Raw genomic sequence first — 23,100 nt, 5'->3', positions numbered from 1 at the left:
CAAGCTCCATCCAGCACCAAAAAGGGGACCAGGAGTCCTAAAACAAATTCCAACAGCCCTAACAGGGGGAGCCTTAAGTTTTCCTACCTCACCTGCTAGAAACTGAGAAAGACTGGGTTAGGAGCGGGAGCCTCAGCTAATATAACCAAAGGTGTTGGTCTCAGTCTCCATCTGCTGGTCATAGTGAGATATAAATCAACCAAATATAGAAACTTTTAGAAATGTCCAAATAAATATAAACACCAGATAATAAGGACAAAACTATATTAAATGGATTTTTCGCTAGACCTCAAACACCCAAGGTACTACTTATTCATACCCTTACTGGGGTGGTGTTTTCATCATTGGTCTTAGCAAGTAGCATGTGCAACAAAAATTTTTTTATATAAATTGATTTTCTCTTCCGGCTCTGCATAAATTAAAAGTGCATAGAGTGCTATAGGGTGCTATAAAGGAAAGGCACTTATCTTTATGCCCGACGGCTGCCCAACCGTTTCACTCTTAGTTTCGTCAAGGGCTATACCTCCTTTAATACAGACACCAACATTCACGGAGTGGAGTGGGCCAAGCAGGAACGTGAAAAGCTCGCACCTACCTCGTGCTCCGCTCTGACGCTGCCACAAGAGTTTTGGAGTCAGCTGAGGTAAGCGTTGAAAGCTCCTGCCATGCACTGGACGGAAGGATTTTAAAAAGTGCTCCCCTCTGACACTGCTGCAAGAGTTCGGCAGTCAGCCTGGAGGGAAGGGCAGGAGCGCTGAAAGCTCCTGCCATACAGCGCTGGACAGCAGAATTTTAAAAAAGGTACTGGGGCCTGCCTGCCTGCTTGGGGTGGGTGGCCCTTGCCTGCCTGCCTGCCTCAGGGTGGGGGGCCCTGTCTGCCAGCCACTAGCCCTGACTACCCTGTCCTTGCTTGCCAGCTACTAGCCCTGCCAGCCACTAGCCCTGTCTGCCTGCCAGCCACTAGGCCTGCCTGCCCTGTCCCAGCCTACCACCAGAGGACAGGGTACACAGCCTGGTAGGGAGGGGGACAGGATTCAGAGCTTGGCAAGGAGTGTGGGGTTAGGTACAGAGCATAGCAGGGAGAATTTGGTTTAGAATGGGTTTTTCCCTTGTTTTCCTCTAAATTTAGGGTGCGTCTTATGGTCAGGTGCGTCTTATGGAGCGAAAAATACGGTAAACTATTAAAAAACCTTGGAAATTAAGATGTACAGTGTCGGCGTCTGTGAGACAAATATGGTTTTTTCTTTTGCATAGAGCTTTTTGGACCCCTGTTCGCTTACAAAAATTAGATAGCTCTAGGTCTAATAGATGTTGGCACTGTCATCTTGAGGCTGGGACATTAGATCATTTATTATTCTATTGTCCATTCATATCATTATTTTGGAATTCTATTTCTCCTCAAATAAATAGAATGATGGAAAATCCAGTAGCCTTGACTTATGATACTATCTTATTCGGCACAGCAATGAGAGCAAAGAGTCAAATTTCTTCAAACAATAACAAACTTTTATTTATATTGACTGGGGTAGCAGTACAACAAATTACATATAACTGGAAAAATTATGATAGGTTAAACTATAACTTCTGGTGGAATTCTGTATGCCATATATATAAAATGGAGCGTGCATTAGCAACATAGAGAGGTTATTTTGGCAAGTTTCAGAAGATCTGGGGACCATTAGCAGATTTCTGTAATGAATGAAATCATTTTCCCATAATAAAAATCTTATTAAGAAGGGAGGGGGGTGGGTTTCATTTTATTTAATTTATCTCATAAAATATTTGTCATTATTTTTATTATAATTGTTATGTGTATTGGGAGGGGAGGGGTTTAAATTTTAATAACAATTATTATACATATTAGGTAATACATATATTTCAGTTATTATTGTTCATAAATACAGAATAATATATTGTATTTACAGTGGTACATGAAAGAAATTCAAGTGTATGTTTTATGAGATCGTTTTAAATTTCTATGTTACACTTGTGGATGTATGAAAATGAATAAAAAAAATTTAAAAAAAGAAAAACCTTCAAGCCCATGATCTCATCTCCCCTGCCCTGACTGCAGCCCACTGGTTACCCATAGCCAAACGCTGTATCTTCAAAGGCCTAGTACTGGTGTACAAATCCCTCCACAACATGGTATCCAGATACTTCTCAAACTTCTTCTCTACACTCCAAAGAGAGCACTAAGCTCCCAGGGTGAAGTACGTCTACATACACCCTCAGGACAAGCCCTTCAGCTCCTAACAGCCTGAAAGCAATCTAACTCCCATTTCCTCCCTAACCTATGGAACAATCTCCCTCCACACATCAGATCCCTAGGACTCTTAAACTTCAGGAAAGCCATCAAAACCCACATCTTTACCTAAACACTTCCTATTGACCTCAAGCTACCCTTATCTATCCCTCTGCCTTTGCCTCGGCGGAACTCCCCATGGACATTGATACTAGAGGATTCTTCATCGTTTAGGTACAAATGATACCCTTGCAATGTCGTTTTCTTGTGAGTTTGTACAATCGTTTCCTCATCCAGAAAAGCTGTAACTTCATGCAATGTTCCAAGAGTACTCATATGTAACAGCATATTGTAACACCACAACTGTTAAAACGTAACCCGTTCTGAGCTCTTTGAGGAGGACGGGATATAAAACCAAATAAATAAACGTGTTCTCTTTCAAGCAGATTAAACACAAAGAGCAACTGCCCTCCTTTTCTCTTTGTTAGCTCTGTACCTTATCGAACTATGGGCTATTGATTTCCCTGCTGTACCTGCTATTGAATCAGATCTGGCTACACAACATCAGTGTGGAGGCAATCTCCTAGTTACTAACAGAAGGGGTCTTTTACTAAGGCGCGCTAGCCGATTTAGCGTGCGCTAAATTCTAACACGCCCATAGCGCACGCTAAATCAGCTAGCGCGCCTTAGTAAGAGACCCCTAGAGGCTTTTGTGGTCTCTTATGCAAAGGAGGATATGTGCCTTTCTGCACAATTACTGCAAACTGAAATCTTGATACTCACCTTTATCAAGCTGCAATGGTATTACTGCATCTCCAAGCACAGGCAGTTGGAGATCACACATCGCATAGTAATTCACTAACAACGGCACAAAATTTTAAGCTGTGATCACCAGAGATCTCTAGTGCCTTGTATACTGCTTGCTGCCTACACTGACACACAGAAACTGGACACACAGCTCTTTCTAATGCAGACAGCTGGAGGCCAGTGGAAGAATTTTTACCTTAAGCGGCTGCGTGCTGTAGGGGTTACAGATGCTGTGGGTGAAGAAGACGAAAGGGAGAGCTGTGGAGATGTGGATCCTATTGTTATGAGTGAGGCTGGGGAAGCTCCATCTGGTACACTCATATCCCGCTTCAGTTCTTCACTACTCCGCCGAGACACTATGAAGGAAAAACCAAATTTGCAGCAGATTAATTTAGCAGCATTATTTCAAAAGACTCCTGGACCTGTTACTCAAACAGCCTGGTCATTATATAAAGTTAGGCACCTAATTCTATTGGTTTATTATTGTTATATGTATTGCTATATGTTTAACTACAGCTGCTACATATAAGCCTGATAAGCAACTGTGCTGACAACTAACCATTTTTTTTTTTAAATTCTTTATTCATTTTAAAATTTACAGCAAGTGCACAAAAGAACAACATGAAAGGCAATCATATAACACTTGGAATTCTTACAATAAAATCATAAATACATAAATAAATTAATTTCCCTCCCCCTACCCACTAATTTTATTACCATTAAACAAACCATAAATTTATTATAAACTCATTATTAAATCAAATTTTTCCCCACCCTATATAAACGAAATATACCATCAAAGGAAAACGATGCCTATTCATTACAATATTTAACCAATGGCCCCCAGATCTTTATAAAATTATTATAACTACCTTTCTGTAAAGTAATTACTCTTTCCATCTTATAAATATGACATAAGGAATTCCACCAAAATGTATAATTAAGATTAGTATAATTTTTTCAGTTTCTAGTAATATGCTGAATAGTGACTCCCGTCATTATCATTAAAAGTTTGTTGTTATGCGTTGATATTTGACTTTTTTTACTCATCGACATACCAAACAGAACAATATCGTACGATAGTGCAACATGGTTTTCTAATAAGCAATTTATTTGAGACCAAATTGAATTCCAAAAGTTCCTAATGCAAGGACAATGAAAAATTAGATGATCCAATGTCCCCACTTCTAGATTACTGTGCCAGCATCTATTAGATTTAGAGCTATCCAACTTCTGTAAATGAACTGGGGGTCCAAAAAGCTCTATGTAATAAAAAGAACCAAGTTTGTCACATAGATGCCGACACTGTACATCTTATTCTCCAAGACCAAATTCGTGGCCATTGAGAAGCAGAAATTTGATGCTTAATCTCAATGCTCCAAATGTCTCTAAGACCAGTTTTCGGTTTTTTGTTAAGAAATCCAGATAATAATTTATACCACTGTGCGGCTTGGTGTCCCAGGAAGTCAGCCTGGAAGCATAGAAACTCCAAACTATATTGATTATTAAGAGTTTTCCATTCAGGGAACCCCACCTGAATAGCCTGCTTCAATTGCAACCATTTAAAAGTTTGTGATTTATTAAGACAGAATCTACTTTGCAACTGTGAAAAATTAAGCAGTTTACCTTCTGAAATAACACAATTTAAAGTTCTTATACCAGCTATAATCCAGTGCTTCCATTAGATTTGAGATCCGCCAATTTGAATCTTGGAGTTTATCCATAAAGATTGATTTGTTGATTTATTTATTGGAATAGGTGTTAAATTACTAATGTATCTCAATGTTTTCCATGTATCAATCAAAATTCTGTTCTGTTTATATTGCCTAGGCATCTTGATACTGACAACATGAACTAAATTTAAAGGAAACAGGAGACACCACTCCAAGTATAACCAATCTGGAGCATTATCAATGAGTTCTGGGAGGATCCAATACATACCCTGGCATAAAATATAGGCTTGATGATACCTATAAAAATTTGGAAACTTTACCCCACCCTCCTCAATTGGCTTTTGTAGAGATACTAAAGCAACTCTAGGTCTTTTACCCAGCCAAACAAATTTTGTAAGAATACCATTAAGTTTTTTATAAAAGGACCCCTGAAAAAAAATCAGCATCAAACTCATTTGATAACAAACTACAGGCAAAATCATCATTTTAATAGTTTGGACTCTCCCCCACCAAGAAAGATGTAAAGGATTCCATTGCTCACACATTTCTGCTATTTTTTTTAATAAAAGTTTTTCATTCTCTTTCAAAGTGTCCTCCAGAGTATTTTTTATCATGATACCTAAATATTTTAATCCATCATCTTTCCATGTAAATGAGAAATTATCAAATAAACCTTTATTACAATGCACATTAAGAGGAAGAATTTCTGACTTACTCCAATTTATTTTATATCTTGAAAACTTTCCAAATGTATCAATCAATTCTAATTAGCATGGAATGGTAGTTCCTAGATTTCTCAAATATAGCAGAATATCATCTGCATATGCCGAAACTTTGTATTCTCTATCAGAAAAGAGAATACACTGAATCCCCTTTGCTTGTTGAATGGCTAATAACAAGGGTTCTAATACAATATCAAAAAGCAGACAGAGGACAGCCCTGTCTAACTCTCCTCTGCAACATAAAATGATCAGAGAAATTATTATTAATATACAGTCTTGCAGAAGGGGAGCTATACAAAGTTTGAATCATTTGTATAAACCCTGAACCTATACCAAACCATTCCAATGCTTGATACATGAAAGACCATTCAACCCGATCAAAAACTTTTTCCGCATCTAAAGATATAGAAAAGACCGGATCAATAATTTCTTTAAAAAAATTTAACATATGAAAGGCCAATCTGGTATTGTTAGAGGAATGTCTCTTCGCAACGAATCCAGTTTGATGCATATCAATAATAAAAGCGAGAGCCTTGGCCAAGCGTAAAGCCAATATCTTAGCCAAAAGTTTACCATCAACATTTATTAATGAAATAGGCCTGTAGTTTGAAACCAAAGTGGGATCTCTGTTTGGCTTTGGCAAAACAATTGTTAATGATTCAGCCATAGTACCTGTAATAGACCCCTTAGCAGGTCCTGCTTCATGCTGTCGGACAAATCGCTTTTGCTTACAATGTTACATAATTTGGCATCGTCGGCGAACAGTGTTATTTTACCTTGAAGCCCCCGAGGTAGATCTCCTACAAATATGTTGAAGAGGATCGGAACCAGGACCGAGCCCTGCGGCACTCCACTGGTCACCTCTGATGTTTTAGAGAGGTTACCATTTACCACCACCCTCTGAAGCCTACCGCTTAACCAATCATTGACCCATGCCATTAGAGTAACCCCTAGACCCATGGATTTCATCTTGCTCAATAACCTGCAGTGGGGGACGCTATCAAAAGCTTTACTGAAGTCCAAGTACACGAAGTCCAGGGACTCTCCAGAGTCCAGCTTCCTTGTTACCCAGTCAAAGAAGCTGATAAGATTGGATTGGCAGGACCTGCCCTTGGTGAATCCATGTTGATGGGGATCGCGTAGATTCTCCTCGTTCAGGATCGTGTCTAATTCACGCTTGATTAGTGTTTCCATGAGCTTACTCACTATCGATGTGAGACTCACCGGCCTGTAATTCGCAGCCTCTGCCCTGCAACCCTTTTTGTGCAGAGGAACGACGTTGGCTGTTTTCCAGTCCAGGGGGACTCTTCCCGTACTTAGGGAGAGATTGAAGAGCATGGATAACGGTTCCGCTAGGACATCACACAGCTCTCTGAGCACTCTGGGGTGTAGATTGTCTGGTCCCATGGCTTTGTTCACCTTGAGTTTTGATAATTTGCTGTAGACGTCGGCCGGTGTGAACTCGAAGTTCTGAAATGGGTCTTCCGAGCTTTGCTTTGCCTGTAGCTGCGGGCCGGACCCTGGTGCTTCACAGGTGAAGACTGAGCAGAAGTATTCATTTAGTAGTTTGGATTTATCTGCATCAGATTCTACATAATTCCCGTCAGGTTTTCTAAGGCGTATAATCCCATCTATGTTTCTTTTTCTATCACTAATATACCTGAAGAAGGATTTGTCCCCTTTCTTAATGTTCTTTACTAGGCTTTCTTCTACTCGAAGCTTGGCCTCTCTGACTGCCGATTTGACAGCTGTAGACTTGGCCGTATATTGTATTTTAGCCTCCTTATCCTCTGAGCGTTTGTAGGAAATAAATGCTCGTTTCTTGTCCCTAACGAGGTCCGAGATCTCTGCGGTGAACCATTGGGGTCTGTTGTGTAGCCACTCGTTGGTCCTCTGGATACGCTCATCCCTGTTTCTGCCCTTGCCTCTGACTGGCAGGATCGAGAAGACCACCTGTGCTCCCGTACGCCTCAGCTTCTCACCCAGGGCTCTGAAGTCTCTGGGTATATTCTGTGGTGTTCCTGGCGGTGTCATTCGTTCCGACGTGGATTAGAAGCATAGGGAAGTGGTCTTGGGGCGTGAGAAGTCTATCTAGACTTCAACGCTGTTTCTAATTCTTTTAGTGATATAGGCTCATCTAAACTTCTTTTTAAATGATCAGGTACCTTCGGTCCAATAATTAAATTCAAAAAATCTAAACCATCCTTCTCGCTGTTTCTAATTCTTTTAGTGATATAGGCTCATCTAAACTTCTTTTTATATGATCAGATACCTTCGGTCCAATAATTAAATTCAAAAAATCTAAACCATCCTTCTCCCTACCATCATAAGAATCAGAAGAGTACAGATCTTTATAAAAATTTATGTAAAATATTACCAATTTGGTTATGCATAACTCCTTTCTCATCTTTTATTGCAATAATTTTTGTTCTTCTTTTCTTTGCTTTAAGGTAATTTGCCAATAACCTACCCGCCTTATTTGAGTTTCCATAATACAAAGCTTGCTGAGAAAAAAGATCTTTCCTTATCAATTTCAAAGCTAATTCATTATATTTACCTTTTGCTTTTAAAAGGTCTTGTAAAGTGTCATGTTCCCATTTATCAATCAATTTAGATTCCAAAATTTTGATTTTTTTTTCCAAATTAGAATATTGATTTTTAATTTGTTTTCTAATATAAGCAGAGTATGAAAGCACAGTTACTTACCGTAACAGGTGTTATCCAGGGACAGCAGGCGGATATTCTTAACACATGGGTGACGTCACCGACGGAGCCCCGGTACGGACACTTTTAGCTAGAAAGTTCTAGTTGGCCGCACCACGCATGCGCGAGTGCCTTCCCGCCCGACGGAGGAGTGCGTGGTCCCCAGTTAAGATAAGCCAGCTAAGAAGCCAACCCGGGGAGGTGGGTGGGACGTAAGAATATCTGCCTGCTGTCCCTGGATAACACCTGTTACGGTAAGTAACTGTGCTTTATCCCAGGACAAGCAGGCAGCATATTCTTAATGCATGGGTGACCTTCAAGCTAACAGAGAGGGAGGAGGGATGATTGGCCATTAGGAAAATAAATTTTGTAACACAGATTGGCCGAAGTGTCCATCCCGTCTGGAGAAGGCATCCAGACAATAGTGAGTAGTGAACGTGTGAACTGAGGACCAAGTGGCAGCTTTGCAGATCTCCTCGATGGGCGTGGAGTGGAGGAATGCCACAGAAGCAGCCATAGCTCGGACCCTGTGGGCCGTGACAGCACCTTCCAGTGAAAGACCGGCCCGAGCATAACAGAACGCAATGCAGGCAGCAAGCCAGTTGGAAAGCGTCCGTTTAGAGACAGGACGACCTAGACGGTTAGGGTCGAAGGACAGAAAGAGTTGAGGGGACGAGCGGTGAGCCCTGGTATGGTCAAGGTAGTATGCAAGGGCACGCTTACAGTCTAGTGTGTGTAACGCCTGTTCACCAGGATGAGAATGGGGCTTAGGGAAAAAGACAGGCAATACAATGGACTGGTAGAGGTGGAAGTCCGAGACCACCTTGGGGAGATGGGTATGCAGAATCTAGGATGGGTATGCAGAACCACCTTGTCATGGTGAAAAACAGTGAAAGGTGGGTTGGCAACCAGTGCATGCAGCTCACTAACCCTCCTGGCAGAGGTGATGGCAATGAGGAAAAGCACCTTCCACGTAAGAAATTTGAGTGAATTCGAGGCAAGAGGCTCAAAAGGAGGTTTCATGAGGGCGGATAAAACCACATTCAGGTCCCAGATGACTGGAGGAGGCTTCAGAGGTGGTTTGACATTGAAGAGGCCTCTCATGAACTGGGAAACCAGGGGACGAGCCGTGAGAGGTTTTCCGAGGATAGGCTCATGAAACGCAGTAATGGCACTGAGGTGGACTCTGATTGAGGTAGACTTGAGGCCAGCGTCGGACAGAGAGAGCAAATAGTCCAGTACAGTTTCCACTGCCAATGAGGTGGGATCGTGGTGATGTAGTAGACACCAAGAGGAGAACCGGGTCCACTTCGGATGGTAACATTGGAGGGTGGCCGGTTTCCTGGAGGCATTCAAAATACGACGGACAGGCTGAGACAGATTGTCTGGAGAGGTCAGCCTGAGAGAAACCAAGCTGTCAGGTGGAGCGAAGACAGATTGGGATGCAGTAGCGACTGATGCTGCTGTGTAAGTAGAGTAGGAAACACAGGAAGAGGAATGGGCTCTTTGGAGCTGAGCTGGAGCAGGAGGGAGAACCAGTGTTGGCGAGGCCACTGAGGGGCGATGAGAATCATGGTGGCTCTGTCCCTGCGCAGTTTGAATAACGTCCGCAACATCAGAGGCAGTGGAGGAAAGGCATAGAGGAACCGATCTGTCCAGTTGAGCAGGAAGGCATCCGGGGCCAGACGATGAGGAGAGAAGAGTCTGAAACAGAACTGGGGCAGCTGATGGTTGTGAGGAGCTGCACAAAGGTCCACCTGAGGAGTGCCCCACCGAGCGAAGATGGAGCGGAGTGTGGGAGGATCCAGAGTCCACTCGTGAGGTTGAAGGATGCGGCTGAGATTGTCGGCCAGGGAGTTCTGTTCGCCCTGGATATAGACAGCCTTAAGGAAGAGACTGTGGGCCGTGGCCCAGGTCCAGATGCGGATGGCCTCCTGACAGAGGAGGGGAGATCCGGTGCCGCCTTGCTTGTTCATGTAGTACATGGCGACTTGGTTGTCTGTGCACAGGAGAAGAACCTGAGGGTAGAGAAGGTGCTGGAAGGCCTTGAGGGCATAGAACATGGCCCTGAGTTCCAGGAAATTGATGTGATGTTGACGCTCCTGAGGGGTCCAGAGTCCCTGGGTGCGAAGATCCCCCAGGTGAGCTCCCCATGCATAGGGGGAGGCATCTGTGGTTATGATCATGGAGTGAGGGGGTAGATGAAAGAGTAGACCCCTGGAAAGATTGGAGGAGTTCAACCACCATTGAAGAGATTGCTGAAGAGACGATGTCACAGAGATGGGATGAGAAAGAGGATCCGTAGTCTGTGACCATTGGTTGGCTAGAGTCCATTGAGGTGTCCTGAGGTGGAGTCGCGCCAGAGGGAGCACATGGACCGTCGAGGCCATGTGGCCCAGGAGGACCATCATCTGCCGAGCTGAGATGGCGTGATGAAGGAGCACCTGACGACAGAGGTGGAGCAGGGTCCGTTGTCGGTCGGAGGGGAGGAACGCCCTCATCAGAGTGGTGTCGAGAACTGCACCAATGAACTGAAGTCGCTGCGTGGGAAGCAGGTGCGACTTGGGGTAGTTGATCTCGAACCCCAGGAGATGGAGGAACGAGATGGTGTGTTGAGTGGCTTGTAGCACAAGCGGAGACGTAGGTGCTTTCACCAACCAATCGTCCAAGTAGGGGAACACCTGGAGGTCGTGAGACCTGAGGAAGGCCGCCACCACAATAAGGCACTTGGTGAACACCCTGGGTGATGATGCGAGGCCAAAGGGTAGCACTTTGTACTGATAGTGATGGTGCTGTATCTGAAACCGTAGATAGCGACGTGAAGTCGGATTGATTGGGATGTGAGTGTAGGCCTCTTTGAGGTCTAGGGAACATAGCCAGTCGTGTTGAGAGAGAAGAGGGTAAAGCGTGGCAAGGGAGAGCATTCTGAACTTTGCCTTGACCAGACACTTGTTGAGATCCCGGAGATCGAGGATGGGACGGAGGTCTCCTGTCTTCTTGGGAACCAGGAAGTAGCGGGAGTAGAATCCCTGACCCCTTTGGTCTGAGGGGACCTCTTCGATGGCATTGAGAAGAAGGAGGGATTGGACCTCCCTCAGGAGGAGGAGGGATTGGGAGGAGTGAGAAGCAGACTCTATGGGAGGATTTTCTGGTGGAAGAGTCTGGAAGTTGAGAGAGTAGCCGTGGCGAATGATGTTGAGGACCCATTGGTCTGATGTGATGACCTCCCAACGGCTGAGGAAGAATTGGAGGCGACCTCCGATAGGCTGAGGAAGAGGCAATGATGGTGGGAGACTGGCTATGCCCTGGAGAAGAGAGTCAAAAGGGCTGAGATGGTTTTGACGGAGGTAGAGGCTTGGCAGGTTGGTGAGACTGAGAGCGAGCCTAAGTTTGATGCTGTTGCCGAGGTCGGCGTGGCTGCTGTTGAGGCGGGTTGAGAGGTCTGGCGGAGAACCTGCGTTGGTAGGAAGACTGCTGTCTGTAGGCGCGAGCAGGTGGAGTCTTCTTTTTAGGTTTTACCAGAGTATCCCACCTGGTCTCGTGAGCCGAGAGTTTCTGGGTTGTTGAGTCCAGGGACTCCCCGAAGAGTTCATCACCAATGCAAGATGCGTTAGCCAGGCGGTCTTGGTGGTTAATGTCGAGGTCAGAAACTCTCAGCCATGGCAGATGCTCTAGAGGTCAGCTCAAATGAGTCATAAATAGAGCGCACCATGAATTTCCGGAGTTGGAGAAGACTGGAAATTTGTTGTTGAAAAAGAGGGACCTTATGTTCAGGAATGTATTTTTGTAAGGAGGAGAGTTGTTGCACCAGATGCTTCATGTAGAAGGAGAAGTGAAAGGAGTAATTATTTGCCCTGTTGGCCAGCATTGCATTCTGGAAAAGGCGCTTGCCAAACTTATCCATAGTTTTTCCTTCTCTGCCAGGAGGGGTGGAGGCATAGACACTGGAGCCCTGAGTTTTCTTTAAGGTGGACTCCACCAGGAGAGATTCATGGGGCAATTGAGGCTTGTCAAACCCTGGGATGGGAATGACCCGGTACAAGCTATCCAATTTGCGAGGGGCCCCAGGGACAGTGAGGGGGTTCTCCCAGTTCTTATAAAAAGTTTCCCGTAGGATGTCATGTACGGGTAACTTGAGGAATTCTTTGGGAGGTTGCTCAAAGTCTAGGGCATCGAGAAAGGCCTGTGACTTTTTAGAGTCAGACTCTAAGGGAATGGAAAGAGCAGCTGACATCTCCCTTAGGAATTTGGTGAACGAGGACTGTTCAGGTTTTGAAACGGTATCAGCTACCGAGGGTTCCTCGTCCGTCGATGAAGCATCTTCCTCGGTACCGTGTGGGGAGTCTTCCCATAAGTCTGGGTCCCTGATGTCGGGGTGCGCACGGCAGGACATCGGTGTGGAGGGCTCGGCATGGCGGGTCTTAGAGAGAGACTTGCCGGAGCGTACAGAGGCGGTACCGGGAGAGGAAGACCGGTGTCGTGCCTGGTACCGAGAAGGATCGGTATCGGAGCGGGTCTGTACCGCAGGTTGGGAGAGATGTGGTTCAGCCGAGAGGACCGGCATGGAAGTGTTGAGCGGTACCGAGGGGGTCGACACCGATGGGACGGTGCGAGGCTCGGACCGGTCCTGTACCGGAAGGTGCGGTGCCAGCAACGCCGGCAAGAGTTGTTGGAGTTGTTGCTGCAGCTGCTCCTGTAACTGTGTTTGGAGTATGGCCGCAATGCGGTCGTCCAGGGGAGGCACTGGTACCGCTTTTTTCTTTTTCGGTACCATAGGTGCCGCTCTACGCTCCGGCGATGAGGAGGCCGATGACGAGGCACTCACCGATATCGGAGCGGAGCGTTTGCGGGGTCGGTGCGTTGCCGGGGTTGCCGGTGTCGCAACTGTGGCAGGAGGGCGCTCAAGGGAAGTGGAAGGCTTCTTAGCTGGCTTACCTGGGGCCAGCGACCCCGAAGAAGGATCCGGTGGTGTCGAAGTAGTCGGTGCCGACTTTTGAGGTGCCGTCAACGTCGCGGCAGATTCCATGGCAGATCCGGTGCCGAAAAGAATATTTTGTTGGATCTGTCTATTTTTCAAAGTGTACTTTTTAAGAGTAGCACAGCGGGTGCAGGTGTCAGCCCGATGCTCCGGACCCAAGCACTGTAGGCACCAATTGTGCGGGTCGGTGAGAGAGATCGGGTGTGCACACCGCTGGCACTTCTTAAAGCCCGGTTGAGGGGGCATGAAGGGAAACACGGCCTCCGCAAAATCAAAACCGGAGGTCTGTATGGTGGCAACAGGCCCCGCCGGGGCTGGCCCGAAAAAATAAAGAAAACTCGACGAGTTTTTTTTTTTGAAAAGAAAAATAAAGGGATCCGAAAGGAAAAATTTAAAAGAAATGAAAAATTACGCGAGCGGGAAGGCAGAACTAAGTTTTTCAACAGCCGTTGAAACACATGCGATTTCTTCGCTCCGCGGAAACGAAGAAACTGGGGACCACGCACTCCTCCGTTGGGCGGGAAGGCACTCACGCATGTGCGGTGCGGCCAACTAGAACTTTCTAGTTAAAAGTGTCCGTACCGGGGCTCCGTCGGTGACATCACCCATGCGTTAAGAATATGCTGCCTGCTTGTCCTGGGATAAATAATATTACCTCTTATGGTAGCCTTAAAAGCATCCCAAACATTTTCCAAAGAAATATCATATGATAAATTATACTGAAAAAATTCAGTAATTTTTATTTATAATTCTTCTAAGAATTTTGTATCCACAAGCAATGTATTATCAAATTTCCAAATAGGTCTACTATACTCTTGTTGATCCATTTGAAGTTCAATCCATACACCCACATAATCAGATAAAATAATTGGATCTATGGAAGCTTTAATCACTTGCTGAACTATTTGAGTTGAGACAAGAATATAATCAATCCTAGAAAAAGACTTCTGAACTTGTGAACAAAAGGAAAATTCCCGATCATTAAAATGAAGTATATGCCAAATATCTTTTAAATCACATGAATGCACCAAATTATCTAACCCTAATGATTTTATAATTCTACAAGGTTTTTTAATCCAATAATGGATCCATAACAGCGTTAAAATCTCCAGCCACAACTAATTTAGAAGCAGCCAGTGGGAGTAACAATTGTAATGTTTTAAAAAACTCATTTTGATTCAAATTAGGGGCATACACATTAAACAAAGCCAGGGCATTATTTCCCATACTCATATCCACATGCACCCATCTACCCTTCGGATCTGAACCTACTAATTTAAAATTGACTGAACACTTTTTATTAATAAGAATAGCTACCCCTGCTTTTTTCCCAACTGCAGGGGCAAAAAAACATTGTTTCACCCAACCCCCTTCCAGTTTTTTTTTTATTCTATTATAGACAGATGAGTCTCTTGAATATAGTAGATATCCGCATTCTGCTTTTTTAAGAAAGCTAATGTTTTTTTTCCTTTTAATCTGATGGTTGAGAGAAAATTTTAAAATCCATCTTTACATTATAAGCAAGAAAATCTTTCCCCCCCAAAATAATTCAAATATTCCCAAACTTCATAAATAGGCATCATTTTCCTTATTATACAATTGTGAACCTGAACTTTACCCCTATTTTCCCAACCCTCCCTACCCCCCACTCCCCCAATTAATAGTGAAATCTTAGAAACGCACATTTGATTTCAGGTGAAGAAATACTCTACACAAGCATAAATTTAAACTGATTATAACATTATAATAAGCCTCTAAGATACACATGAGTTAGAGACAAAATATTTTTCATTAATAACTAAACAATAATAGTTATTCATTAGCAAATAATAGTATTAATTATAGACTTTTCTTTAAAAAATACCATTAAGAAACAAATTATCAAAGAAATAATTACCTTTACAAGATTTTAAATAAATAATATTAACTAAAACTCTACATTAAAATCCCTTTGTGTCCCCCCCAAAAAAAACCTTAAATAAAATGAAATAAAATATAAATCTCTTGAATTATTGTATAAAGTCCCATCTAAATACATCCCTTCATATCATTTCATATTAATCAGTAACATAAATATTAATGTAATAAAAAAGGCCATCATGCAAACACCATTCCAAATCATATTCAACCTTAAAATATGCTCCATTAGATTAATATTAAATTAACAATTAAAATCTCATCAATTAATTCTCCGAAACTATAATATATTAGTTAATAATAACTAAATGAAAATATACCCATCCTATACCCAATTAATACCCTCACCAATCTGTATTATCCATGAACTGAAGTCCTCCTATTTAATTCATAAATATTCAGATAACATATATTGAATAAAACATTACTCCACATCATAATATACATAAATAAAATTAATCATAAAAACATTTATAAACCAAATACACCCTTAATGCCTATTTCTGAGACAAATTTATGATCATAAAACACGAAGTAAAAATCTGAAAGAGAATAAATTACCCAGATCATAAATTAATTTACTAAAAAAACTTCACTTGAATCTCAAGGTTGTGTAAATGATAACCAACGCAGACTCATATCAGCATACCCAACCATCAAGCAACAGTCCCATCCATTTCAAACGAACGATGCTTAGTCACTTAAAACTTTTTATTTCTTCTGACGTATACATTGCTTCCGTATTACCTTTGATCCAGGAAGAACAGTAACAAACTGAGGAATACACCATTAGGTAAAGCCATCGTCTCGGATTCGCTGATAAAAAAAAATTTACATAAGAAACCTGGGTAGTTAACAGCCAAGTCCCATGTTACAGTCACCAATCCAAAGTGAAGTTCCTTGTTTCAAGAAGACTGAACCGATAAAATTCAAACGTGAGAGTCACGTGATGTGCTGAGCCGAGCATTGCTCGAGCTCCGGGGCCCCGGGTCTCTCTGAACCCTACCACATTTGTTTTTCCGGTATCTCTCGCTGTCTCCGGGGCTGGTAGATTGTATGGACCGCTTTGTCCAACCGGGGAGTCCAGCTATGAGCAGCAAGGCGACCCGAGGCTCGAGGGATCGGGAGGTGAGAGCTGCGCGGCCCGAGGCTAAAATGGCGGCGGCATTGCCTGACCCGGGTCCATCGCTCCCCTTGTCTGATGCCCACATTGATGCCCTGTCCGCGTCGGTCGTGCGAGCGTTGGATGCCCGTTTTGATCAACTTTCGGGCCAGCTTTCTTCCCTTAAAACCCTGCTTACTGACACCACTAGGCGCACTGGCGAACTTGAAACCCGAGTGGCGCACGTGGAGGATACATCTACAGCAGCGGCGGTGGATTTGCTGTCCCTCAGGGAACAACTCCAACGGCAGGCAGACAAGCTCGAAGACCTCGAGAATCGCTCGAGAAGGGACAATTTACAACTGATCGGTTTCCTGGAGTCGGTGCCGGATGCTCGTCTACTTACCACCTTGGAGACTTAGCTCCGGGCCGAACTGCCGCTTCCCGCAGGCATGGGGCCCCTGCGGTTGGAGAGGGCGCATCGTCTCGGGAGGCGTACTGAGGATCATACACGCGCCCGAGTTACTATCCTTAAAGTGCACAACTCAGCTATAAAGATGGAATTAATGAAACATTATAGGCAAAAACGCAACACCCTTGCTTATGATGGCATACCGGTGCGTTTATTCCAGGATTACTCTCCTGCGTTGCAGGAGAGACGTCGCCGCTTCTCCAGAGTGTGCACAGCGCTATTTGACCGCAAACATCGTTTCCAATTGCTTTACCCGGCTGTGTTGAGGATCTGGACCCCTGCTGGTTGGAAGAGCTATGCCTCGGCGGAGGAGGCCCAGGTTTACTTGGATGGCCTTCCTGGAGAATCTGGGCCTTCCTCGGCTCCGTGATGATTCTAGACTGTGGGTTGCTGTTGGTGCCCTCCATTTTGAGCCATTTTTGGCACTGAGACTGTTTCGGACTCTGGTTCAGGGCAGTGCCTGTTGTGTGCTGCGGGCTGCTTTGCCGGGGGACTGAGGCCCAGGGCAGAGTTGCTATTGTTTTTGTTTGTTTACAGTTACTGTTTCAGTGGATGGCCTGCAGGTATCCTTGTTATGGAACTGCCCTTGGCTTCTGTTGTGGCCTGGTCCTCGGCTCCCTGGTGGGCATTGGTTTCCTCAGAGCTCCCTGCCGGGAGTCTGGTATCACCAATGTAGCTCCCGGATAGCGGCGTTCTTGGGTTGTTATACTCCAGCTGCCTAGCGCCCTGGTGGAGTTGGAGCCTTCTTCATTACCTGGAGCTTCCGCTGGATTGACTTGTTTTGGGGCTTAGTCCTATTTGGAGTGCTTAGGGACTGGATGTGCCTGTCTTGTCTGTGTTGGGGAGGTGGACTGCTTGGTATGCCTGGTTGGAGACTGCTTCTCTGGTGGGAGGACTGCTCTCTATTTGCTGTATGGCTGGTGGTTGGGGTGGTTCTGTTTGCATGGTGTGGTGATTGTTCGGCTACCCATTGCGTGATATGGATCATGAAGGGGGGGCTTTAGTGAGCCCTGTCCTATTTCCCGGGTGGTGGGCCTGCGCTTCTTCTTTTCTAGAGGCTTTGGGCAGCTTGGCCTGATAGTGTGGGAGTGTATGTGACCTGCTTGAATATTCAGTGTGTGTGTGGGGGGTTCATCTTTTGGCCGAGTCTTTGGGGGTTCTGTCAGGGGTGAGTGGGGTTGGGGGATTGGGGGCCCCGTTCATGTCATTTCGTGACTCCCTCTCCGTTCCCTGAGTGTGGGACGGGGTTTGAGTTTCTGGTTGGGTTTCTGGGGTTCAGGTACATCTAGGGTCTGCTACAGTACTAAAGGGCACCACCTACAGAATTGTTATTGCACAGTTTCAACAGACTGCTATACCTGTACCTGAAATGGATTTGGCACTTTCTATTGCTGGAACTCTGGGAAGTGCTGACGTAGGTCTGCTAACACCAGAATTTCTTAATAAATGTTCTGTAGGAAAACAAGAAAAAGTAATAATAAATATATCAGAAATTGAACATGAGTGTGCCAAAGCCTGTCTACACAGAACCCAGCACTACATCCCAGCCTCTGGTCATGCTCCATCACTTATCGTAGGGAGGATAAGGGGCAGATGAGCACAGACACACAGATACTATCTATTAATCAAACTGTAATTTAAAGGCTAGTTAAAACAGTGGCTTCACATTCAAAGACCTGAAAGACTAAGCATGTCTTGAGGGTGGTCTGCCTTCTGATAAGATCACCTCTAACCAGAGCAGAACTGTCAGCTTTCCCAGAGATGATACCATCAAATCACAAACACTGAAGAACACATGCATTCCTAACTTTTGTTAACACTGCTTTCTACATGTTACAGCTTAAGAAGAAATGCCCAGAGTTGTTTTGAATACCAGGGAATTTCTCTTCTAAAGTGATCACTAGCTGCTACGACATGAATGCTGTAAAACAACATTTCAATAGATCGTAATGATACAGATGCTGGATAAAATACTACTACTATTTATCATTTCTATAGTGTTGAAAGGCATATGCAGTGCTGTACATTCAACATGCAATAGATGGTCTCTGCTCAGAAAAGCTTACAGTCTAATTTGGACAGACAGACAAGCAGTAGCATCCTCATTATCAGATGCCCCCAGGGATTAGTCCTACACAAACAATAATTACACAGACACACACTACAGCTACCTGTCCACAACTTTCAGATGTGCACTGCTAATTCAGGTAGTAGTTGATAAGAAGCTGTAAGGGAAGATTAGGTTCTTACCTTGACAATCTTCTTTCTAGTAGAAGGGTATAGTAATCTTGGCAAGTGGGTTTTTCCCTTCACCTACATTTTCAACTCTGCCTCCTTGTGTCACTGGGCAGTGCCTCAGCTAAACTAAACTAAAACTTAGAATTATAGACTCGGTCATCTTCATATAATAAAGCTCAACTCGGTTTACATCAATTTAAAAAAAATATAGAAAAGAACATAAGTTTATAATTTAGAGAATACTGTAACCATGTTTAGTTTGTACCAAAACAATGAATAACTGCTAAGGAAGAGAAACAACAAGGACGGCATGGAGAACTCCCAATGGTGGCATTAGCGTCTAGCACGTGCGGCAATTCTGTGCGAGCTAAGCGCACAGTAAAACTGCTATTGCAGCTTAGTAAAAGGAGCCCTAAATGTGTACTATTTGTATTAATTAATTATTATTAGTTATTTTCCAATGCTCAATATGACTGCCTTTCTTAAGGTTTGACACTTGTTCCATAATTTTTTATTAAATTTAAGAAGTATCCAATTCTAGAAGTGAATAATTAGATATTTGCCCTCTTTCAAATGGTATAGAGCAGCGTCTCTCAAACTTTTTAAACTCTGGCACACTAAACAGAGCAAATGTTTTTTGTGGCACACTAAATGCAGCAAATGTTTTTCATGGCTGGAAAAAATTTCTGGGGAGAACACTGTTGCCGTTAGTTTTCAAGGTCCAATCACGTCAAAGAATGATGCTTATGTGGGCAGTTGTATAATAAAAAGAATGGATAAGATAACATGAAGGTTGAGGTTGAGGTTGAGGGGTGGTAGATTCAGGGGCAATGTTAGGAAATTCTACTTTACGGAGAGGGTGGTGGATGCCTGGAATGCGCTCCCGAGAGAGGTGGTGGAGAGTAAAACTGTGACTGAGTTCAAAGAAGCGTGGGATGAACACAGAAGATTTAAAATCAGAAAATAATATTAAAGATTGAACTAGGCCAGTTACTGGGCAGACTTGTACGGTCTGCGTCTGTGTATGGCCGTTTGGAGGAGGATGGGCAGGGGAGGGCTTCAATGGCTGGGAGGGTGTAGATGGGCTGGAGTAAGTCTTAACAGAGATTTTGGCAGTTGGAACCCAAGCACAGTACCGGGTAAAGCTTTGGATTCTCGCCCAGAAATAGCTAAGAAGAAAAAAAAAAAAAAAAAATTTAAATTGAATCAGGTTGGGCAGACTGGATGGACCATTCGGGTCTTTATCTGCCGTCATCTACTATGTTACTATGAAAAGTGAAATTATCATGAATCAGAGGGATACATACCCTGTAGGTCCTAAAAGCAGGCTTCTGGATTAGATATAAACTATGAAGGCAGTGGTGTACCTAGCATATGTGACACTCGAGGCCCATCATTTTTTTAACACCCCTCCCATCTGTATGAAAAACATGATTTTTAGTAACAATCTACACATCACACAAGAGTGTACCTAGGAAAAGGCAGCATCTTACATACTGCAGTGAGCAGTACATCAATACACCCATTGTAAAACTAAACAAGCCAGACTAGTACAGATCAATCCTACACAGTCAATCCTAACTGAAAACCATGTCTTTCGAAAACACAGAACACATAAAACACCTTCACCTAGTATGGAATATGTAATCACAAACTAACCCCTCTCCCTTTTACAAAACTGTAATGTGGTTTTTAGCCATGGTGGTAACAGCTCAGACTCTCATAGAATTCTGAGCAATTACCACCATGGCTGGTGCTAAAAAAATGCTCTACAGTTTTGTAAAAGGGTGGATAAAATAGAAAAACGTAGACAAAGGTTAAATTGAACCACCAAGAAGCTGGACTCTGCATACAATGCAACACCACAGAAACACCAATGCATCTCCCCTAAAGCAAAAAAATATATATATAATTTTTTTCTACATTGTCTTCTCTGGTTTCTGCTTTCCTCATAGTCTTGTCACTCTCTTCCTTTCATCCACTGTCTATCCTCTCTCTGCCCCTTCTATATGGCATCTTCTCTCCTTTTATTCCACTTCCATCTCTCCCTTCACCCCTATTATTCTGGCATCCATCTTCTTCCCTTCCCTCCTCCAATGGTCTGGCATCTCTCTCCTCTTCTTCCCTTCCCTCTCCCACACCCCCATGGTCTGGCATTTCACTCTCTCCTCTCCCTTCCCCCACTTCCATCAGCATCTGCCCCCTTTCTTTCCCTCCAACCCAATTCCATCCAGGATCCTTCCCCCTTATGTCTCTCTCCTTTCCCTGCACACCAATTCCATCAGCATCTGCTCCTTTCTCTCCCTCCACCACCCTTCCATACCACCCTGATCCCCTTTTTCTCCCTCCACCACCCTTTTATGCTCCTCTCTCCCTCCAAACCAGCAAGGTCCCATGATGACTGCTTCTGTTGCCTCTGGAAGATGTAAGTGACGTTAGAGGGGGTGGGCCGGCAGACGCAGGGAGTTGCAGCAAGGTTCCGCAATGACTGCAGCTGCCGATCCACCCCTTCTGACATCACTTACGTCTTCTGGAGGCAGTGGCGGCAAATGCAGTCATTGCGGGACCTTCCTGCACTTCAGTTCGGCTGCCGACTCTGCTTCGGAATAAGTACGGCAGCCACGCTGAGGTGCAGGTGCCATTTAGAGCAGCTCGGAAGGTTCTGGATCCAGCCGGCTGAGTACCTCACTAGAGCTGGCACCCGGGGCGGTCTTCCACTGTATGAGGGGCCAAAAAATAATAAAAAGAATAGTTAACTTGACCGATTTAGACATGTTATACAATTATAACCACAAAAATTTGTCATAAAATGTAATTCTAAACTCAAAAGACTCCAGACAAAAAGCAGACTATAGAAAGGAAACCAGAAAAGACCAAACCCAAAGTACTAAGATCCAAATGCTAAAATCGGACATGTCCATTATGAAGAGATGTGTGGATCACCACTAATTATAACGAATGAGTCTTTAAAATATGAGACGGTAATGGATAGCCAGACCTTGTGGACGGAAGTGACAAATACTGGAGCCAAAACCAGAGCACCGTGATGAAACTTGAATGGAAAGCACAGTTACTTACCGTAACAGGTGTTATCCAGGGACAGCAGGCAGATATTCTTGACTGATGGGTGACGGCACCGACGGAGTCCCGGTACGGACACTTTTAGAGTGATTGCACTCTAAGAACTTGGAAAGTTCTAGAGACCGCACCGCGCATGCGCGAGTGCCTTCCCGCCCGACCCCGACGCGCGGTCCCTCAGTTAAGATAATCCAGCTAAGAAGCCAACCCGGGGAGGTGGGTGGGACGCAAGAATATCTGCCTGCTGTCCCTGGATAACACCTGTTACGGTAAGTAACTGTGCTTTATCCCAGGACAAGCAGGCAGCATATTCTTGACTGATGGGTGACCTCCAAGCTAACAAAAAGAGGGATGGAGGGAAGGTTGGCCATTAGGAAAACAAATTTTGCAAAACAGATTGGCCGAAATGTCCATCCCGTCTGGAGAAAGCATCCAGACAATAATGAGATGTAAAAGTATGGACTGAGGACCACGTAGCAGCTTTGCAGATTTCCTCAATAGGCGTGGAGCGGAGGAAAGCCACAGATGCTGCCATAGCTCTAACTCTATGGGCCGTGACAGAACCTTCCAGTGTCAGTCCGGACTGAGCATAGCAGAATAAAATGCACGCAGCAAGCCAATTAGATAGCGTACGCTTAGAAACAGGACGTCCCAATTTATTCGGATCAAAGGACAGAAAAAGTTGGGGAGATGATCTGTGGGGCTTAGTACGGTCTAAATAGTAAGCTAAAGCCCGCTTACAGTCCAAAGTATGAAGAGCCTGTTCTCCGGAATGGGAGTGAGGTTTGGGAAAAAAAACAGGCAGTACAATAGATTGGTTGAGATGGAACTCAGAGACAACCTTAGGGAGAAACTTTGGATGTGTACGCAGAACCACCTTGTCATGATGAAAGACTGTGAAAGGTGGGTCAGAAACTAGTGCATGGAGCTCACTGACCCTCCTGGCAGAGGTGAGAGCAATAAGAAAAAGTACCTTCCAAGTGAGAAATTTGAAAGAGGCAGTAGCCAAGGGTTCAAATGGAGGCTTCATTAAGGTGGAGAGGACCACGTTCAGATCCCAGATCACAGGAGGTGCTTTGAGAGGTGGTTTCACATTGAAAAGACCTCGCATGAATCTGGAGACCAGGGGATGAGCTGAAAGGAGTTTCCCCTGGACCGGCTCATG

The 23,100-nt window shown here is 44.3% G+C and overlaps 1 protein-coding gene across 10 annotated transcripts in view; it reads right to left on the bottom strand.

Annotated features, from left to right (window-relative positions):
- The window catches only part of SPECC1L (sperm antigen with calponin homology and coiled-coil domains 1 like), a 170,460-nt gene that overhangs the window by 32,021 nt on the left and 115,339 nt on the right, over nt 1–23,100 (bottom strand). For all 10 annotated transcript variants that reach the window (XM_033954779.1, XM_033954788.1, XM_033954783.1 and 7 more), the window contains 2 exons: nt 17,984–18,070; nt 3,249–3,408 (listed from right to left, as the gene is read on the bottom strand). In XM_033954779.1, the coding sequence (XP_033810670.1) occupies nt 3,249–3,408; nt 17,984–18,070 (247 nt within the window). The remainder of the gene's footprint in view (nt 1–3,248; nt 3,409–17,983; nt 18,071–23,100) is intronic.

The sequence above is a fragment of the Geotrypetes seraphini genome, chromosome 8 (assembly GCF_902459505.1).
Source record: "Geotrypetes seraphini chromosome 8, aGeoSer1.1, whole genome shotgun sequence".
In the NCBI taxonomy this organism is placed as follows: Eukaryota; Metazoa; Chordata; class Amphibia; order Gymnophiona; family Dermophiidae; genus Geotrypetes; species Geotrypetes seraphini.
The sequence above is the reverse complement of the archived record's forward strand: the minus strand, read 5'-3'. Positions and strand labels throughout refer to the sequence as shown.